The sequence below is a fragment of the Alosa pseudoharengus genome, unplaced genomic scaffold, assembly GCF_046254945.1.
Source record: "Alosa pseudoharengus isolate Yale_2024_CS ecotype anadromous, Long Island Sound unplaced genomic scaffold, YU_APseudo_1.1 YU_APseudo_1.1_scf_17, whole genome shotgun sequence".
NCBI lineage: Eukaryota > Metazoa > Chordata > Actinopteri > Clupeiformes > Clupeidae > Alosa > Alosa pseudoharengus.
Window position 1 is genome coordinate 18,144,533 of NW_027468640.1, and position 5,980 is coordinate 18,150,512.

Here is a 5,980-nt window from a genome sequence, read left to right on the forward strand (position 1 = left end):
AATAAAGGCCTGGATATGTTTTCATTTTCTTTTTCTACTCAATGAACATTAATTTTATACTTGCAATGTGCAAGACTACAGTAGGATACCATACCATACAATTTAGTTGACTGTAGTTGCAAAATGGGGAACCTTTCCATTAGTTATCCCAACTCAATGTTAGAGCTAGTGGGGTTTCAATCTAAAAATCATTATACCTTCATTATCTGATGAGCATCCTGAACACCTTTCATCCCCTAAATGAAACTTCAGTGGCAGGCTAATCTCCCGCCAATGTTGAGACACATAATGTCATTCCCTCCAATGGCAATCAAACTGTACAACTCTTCACCTTCTTGCCCGCGGTAAGGTGGCTAATAACTTATGTGACTTTATTATTATTATTATTATTATTATTATTATTATTATTATTATTATTATTATTTTATTTTCTCTTAAACATATTTTACTTTTATGTTTATGTTTGTTTACATGCACAGAACATGTGATGGTCAAATTGCCTTCGGAATGAACAAAGTATTTCTCATCTCATCTCATCTCATTTCATCTTATCTCATCTTATCTTCGTTTTCAAATGCACTCCATGTTACCCCTGCTCCAGACACTCACCCTCTGAGGGGGAGAGGGAAATGTCCTATATTACTCTATGCAATTCATCCAATTCACCACTAGATGGCAAATGAGGCATGTGAACATGAGGCCTACTGCTTCATCCCACTTCTCGGAGGAAAACAGAGACAATTAATTAATCAGTTTTTGAGCACGTTGCTCATAAATGAATTATCCACTTTTGGGATACCATTCCTCATTTTCATCTGTGTGTAAAAATGACTTGACGGAAAGTTATTATGTCTTTGTTTAACTTTCTACCCTTCATGAGTTTGGGTAATCCCTACTCAACACAGTTGTAGGTGACATTTGTCTGGAAGCTCATAAAACTCTGGCTGGAGAACGTATTTGCCATCCCAAAAGCGGGCTTTGGGTGAAACCTATTTGAAATATGAGAAAGCATGCACTGATCTATCAGAGGAGACCTGACACCGCAAATGGAGTCACCTCAAATTGCCCACACTTGCACATTCACTCAGAATGGGTCACTGTCAGAATTACCAACAAGCACTGACAACTAAGATCACAAGTCCTCTAGTATATGTCCAGGAAGGATTTTTAAGTGAGCTTCTTCACATTAATATGTGTCCTATTATGGATTTTTAGATTTATATAATGTAAAACCAGTGGTGTAGTCTAGTTTGCTGTAGTGTATATACTGTGATGTGGTAGTTAGCTGTAAGTGGGTATACTGTAATCAACCCCAAATGTTAATACATATCCTTGCTTATTTTAAGTGGGTATACTGAGATGGTGATGCTTTTTAAGTGGGTATAGGCCTACTGCGTAATCCTGCATATCACGTAGACTACACCACTGTGTAAAACCCTACAGTACATGATCGATCAAGAATCTTGTGCTATTGTTGTTGTTGTTATGACTTCAACCTCATATCAAATTATGTAAACTTGGGTGTCATACCATAATGACATCTTGGTTTTTTTCTTCTGTTTGTGCTCAGAATGTGCTGACATGATATTGAACATTTGATCGTTTGTAAAATTACTACCATAGTTCTTTATTTGGATGAACTGATTCAGAAATGCTGACTTGTGCGTCAGCACAATAGCCTCATTGTTGACAGTTTTTTTAAGCTGTCATGAGGCACAGTTAGAGGTAGTAAGTTTTCATTAAAACTACTTGAAGGACAACTTCAAAACAAAAGGCTGTCCTTTCTTTGTCATCCTCTTTCTCTGTCAGTTTTGAAGTGTTTTAATAAAATTAGGGATATTGTGCTAGGGATAGTGATAAAAAGTTGTAGCAATGGTTAGTTAGTTAACAGAACTTCATTCACAAAAACATCAAGAAACATTTGGATAAAATTGGATATACTGGTTTAGTTTACTCAGATGTAAAAAATTGAAAGTAATTCTAAGCATTTCATTTTCATTTTGCATTTTAAATACACACATAAACAAAACAGAAATGGATCACCAAAAGCTCAAAGCTGCGAGCAATTTCAGTAATGTAGTGACTTACCTGTCATTGTAATGAATGTCAAGTTTATTTATGTGTCAAATGTATTCATGTAGTCAATGTCAGGGGAATTCATTATTAATTAAACATAATTGAATTTAAGTTGTTTACATTTGCATTCACATTAAAAAAATATTACACACACATCTTTGGGGACATTCGAAATGGGCTTCAATGGTCTCTTTTCCAGACAGACCTGCAGAGAAAATTCCAAATTTGCCAGAAGTTTTTATGTGTATTCCCAGGCTACCAGTAGATGGCATTACAGATGATGTGAAGACTAGGCCTACTATTCACAGAGACAGACAAGACAATACTCATTTTAATTTATATTTCATTACATTTACTTTAGAGTAAAATTACTTGGTGGAAAGTGTTCAGCAAAAATGTAGAAAAACACAGATTTAGACAAGTCTGAAGTCAATTAAACGTTGTTCTCCTGCCTTTTTTTCTGGAGGCTTCCTACAGGCTAGAACACAAAGGAGAGGATCTGCTATTAGTCGGAAACTACTAAGTGAGATAGATATACTGTGAAGTATCTTATAAATATTGTCATCAATTGAGTTTAAAAATACGTTCCCAAGGGCCGGGATAGAAAGACCATACAAAACAAAACTGGTCGTTGCAGCTATTGCTAACATCACTCGCTCTGCTGTCTTGTCACGGGAATGTGTATGGTTCAATGGATATGATGACTGACAAAAAAACACACACATAACCAAAGACAACACAAATGCAGCTAGGCACCACGTGAATTCCACCAAACCAATGAAATAGTCCAGTGTGCTTGAGTGTATCATTTTCAGTGCGACCACACACATGAAAAGTGCCAACTCAGTCAAACAGATCAGCAAAGAGGAAGGCAGAGAGACCCACAGAGCAGAGCACTGCAGTTCTCTACGAGACAGAATCCCCTCTAGCGCCACCAACTGGTGGAGATTCAGACCGCAGATACTCAAACCCAGCCAGAGATACCAAACTAGGTCACATCTGAAGACATCTCCCAAGCATAAGTCTTTTCTTAGAGCAACGACTACTAAAGCAGGGCTCAAAGGTAGCTGCAGAGCGTCAATGAGGAGGAGGAAGATGACGAAGGTCGAGAGTCGTCTGTTGCACCTCCAGTGAAGATGGAGACTATAGACTGCCCAGCCATGGAGAGGAAGACCCCCACACAAACTGATGATGATGTAGCCGCTATTGATCAGAGGAATGGCCTGTGTGTTATTAGCATCCATAGAGCCATTGCTGTGCATTGCTGTGATGCAGAAGTTTTCTGCCTGTGAAATGAATAACATCATGTTTTTTTCTTCTTTTCTTAAAATCGGTAATCAAAAATTCACTTTATTTATATAAACACTACAGGAGTTGACCCAAAGTGCAAAACAAGTTGGTAATACAAAATATAGGGACACAGATGAAAAAAGAGGATTTAAAGAGGAATGGCATACATAGATAAATAAGAGGAATTAGAATAGATCAAGTAAACAAACAAATAACATTATAATAAAGTAAGATTGAGATTAAAAAGTGAGCACATATACAGAGTAAAAAATAGTACATAAATCATAACAATGGATGAGAGAGGAGTTCGTATAAGACCCAGCATCAGACTGAGCTAAAAGAAAGAGATCTTTAAATTTGATTTAAAACTGGCAATAGGGGGACGGGACATAATGTGAGGTGGAAGACTATTCCAAAGCCTGGGGGAGAGTGACCCAAAAATCACAGTAACCTTTTATTTGGAGGTGGGCACTATGATGAGTTGTTGTGAGGATGACCAGAGTGGGCACTGTACAGGTTTTTCTAGGTCCTGCCATATTCATGTTATCTCACTAAGTTTAAACTCTCAACAAATGCATGGTAAAGAAATAATTTATTCAAACCTTCCTGTTGGAGTTATATGGGTTCTTAGTCACGTAATCATCGAATGTGCTGTTGTGGTAAAACATCTTCGACTGACACTGTTTCCTGTAAATAGAAAAAAAAGTGTAAAGGCATTGGGGGAGGAGCAGTGTGCTCTGGGGTGGCTTATACCACATCCTGTAGAGAGCAGCTTATGTCCCAATTCTCACAATCATTTCAGCTTGTACCATCAGCTGGTGCTGTGCTTAGAATGTTGTATGACTGTTCTATTGACCCTTTCAAAAGCATAAACAAACATGCAAACATGCCATTTCTGGTGAGCTAATAGTAACGTAGGGGCAAACAAAAATAATAATAAAAAACCCTGTTTTAAAGACGACATTAAGCTACACTGATTAATTTTCATTTCAAAGTATCTGCATTGACTTTGAATGTTTTTCAACCGGAAAACAGATCGAAAGGGTCTATAGAATACCATGCACTGAATAGATATGACATGGAATTGTATAACTTGCCCTTTTAGAAGCTTGTTAAACTCGGCAGGGTTTAAACCAAAGAAGCCTGTGGTCGACTGCAGAGTTGTGTGCACCATGCGGGACTTTCCAAGTCTTCAATTGTTTAACAGTGTACAGATTGTCTGAAGCAAGACTATTTAGGATGTGACATCAAGACAAACACATTCTTACATGCAATATGATCCATCTTGAAGTCAAATAATAATATGAAAATTCAGGAAAGCACCTTTGTAGATTACAATACACACACAAAGCTGATAGAACTAAATTACATCTACTGTAAACTTGGTATTACATATATATTTAAGAACTAAATTAATATAACATATACTATTTAATGTTAACATATACTATATAATATTTAATGGCCTGCTTAAAAATCCTGCTTTTGTGCATATCTGATAAGCATGTAACTAAGCACACAAAACAAAGACATATAATATAGAAAAAAGTAAACTTTTCTTTGTCTTTTCTTCCTAATCAGTTGGTTAGTTGTGTTTAATCTCACCTTAAGTGGTCTGAAACATGCAGTGAGGGCTTTAGTGTTTGGATAACAAACCCAGAACTTATTTCCACCCACCCACATGAAGCTCTCCGTCACACACAACCAGACATACACACGCGCGCGCGCACACACACACACCAAATGTGTAGTACCAAAATGTGTTCCAAAATGTGTAGTACATCACATATCCACCAGGAGCTGTCTACAAAAGACACTCAATTTCTATAGACCCCTATTAATGTCCAACTTCTCATCAGAAATTAATTTGCTTGCAGCCTGGTACCAAAAACTGTTGTCTCTATATTTGGTTTTCCTGTTAATGACAACTGTGGGTTGTAGTTTAGATGATATTAAAACTAGGGCTGTCAAAATAACTGACTAATTTCGATTAATTAATTTGAGAAAAAAATAACTGATTAAAAAAAATAATGCAGATTAATCGGTTCCGTATGACCTTTGACCCCGAGCCATTGTAGTCAGTAACCATTAGACTGTAAAATGAAGGAGAGAGAAGAAAATGTGCTGCCTAGATCATTGACATTTACTTTTAAAAAACGGCCTGATGGTGTTGATAAAAATAAAGTGTTGATTAAAATAAAGTCCTCTGCAATGTCTGCAGCAAGGAATTTGCATATCACCGGAGTTCATCAACTCTAAAGTCGCACATCAATGCAAAGAAATAGTGTTGACATTGAGGGGAGTGTTAATTTATTTTCATTGTGTCCCCTAGGTTATACTGTATCTGTGGCCTGAAATACCTTGTATGTGAAAAAAAACGAAGCACTTTTGAATTTATTTCCTCAGCATATTAGGTCATATCATAGATTATTATGGCCATTAGGGCAGCCGTGGCCCACTGGTTAGCACTCTGGACTTGTAACCGGAGGGTTGCCGGTTTGAGCCCCGACCAGTGGGCCGTGGCTGAAGTGCCCTTGAGCAAGGCACCTAACCCCTCACTGCTCCCCGAGCGCCGCTGTTGTAGCAGGCAGCTCACTGCGCCGGGATTAGTGTG

General features: G+C 37.6%; 1 protein-coding gene across 3 annotated transcripts; it reads right to left on the reverse strand.

Moving 5' to 3' along the window:
* Positions 1-1,926: 1,926 nt before the first annotated feature.
* LOC143127333 (uncharacterized) lies at positions 1,927-5,068 on the reverse strand. 3 transcript variants are annotated; one of them, XM_076288764.1, is made up of 4 exons: positions 4,972-5,068; positions 4,464-4,596; positions 3,969-4,053; positions 1,927-3,362 (listed from the first exon to the last, which is right to left on the reverse strand). In XM_076288764.1, exons 2-4 carry the CDS (start codon positions 4,538-4,540, stop codon positions 2,490-2,492), a joined length of 1,035 nt encoding a protein of 344 aa, XP_076144879.1. In that variant the 5' UTR covers positions 4,541-4,596; positions 4,972-5,068; the 3' UTR covers positions 1,927-2,489. The 3 variants fall into 3 exon arrangements, with proteins under 3 accessions (XP_076144879.1, XP_076144880.1, XP_076144878.1); XM_076288765.1 differs by having other exon boundaries at positions 4,464-4,585; positions 4,972-5,045; XM_076288763.1 differs by lacking the exon at positions 4,972-5,068 and having other exon boundaries at positions 4,464-4,965.
* Positions 5,069-5,980: the final 912 nt, after the last annotated feature.

What these genes read in the sequence shown, in the direction of transcription:
- LOC143127333 (XM_076288764.1), bottom strand. Translation starts at nt 4,540, where the DNA reads ATGGTGCACACAACTCTGCAGTCGACCACAGGCTTCTTTGGTTTAAAC. An exon ending in TTTAACAAGCTTCTAAAAGG is followed by an intron (nt 4,054 to 4,463) that starts GCAAGTTATACA and finishes TTCTATTTACAG; the next exon opens with GAAACAGTGTCAGTCGAAGA. An exon ending in CATATAACTCCAACAGGAAG is followed by an intron (nt 3,363 to 3,968) that starts GTTTGAATAAAT and finishes TTCATTTCACAG; the next exon opens with GCAGAAAACTTCTGCATCAC.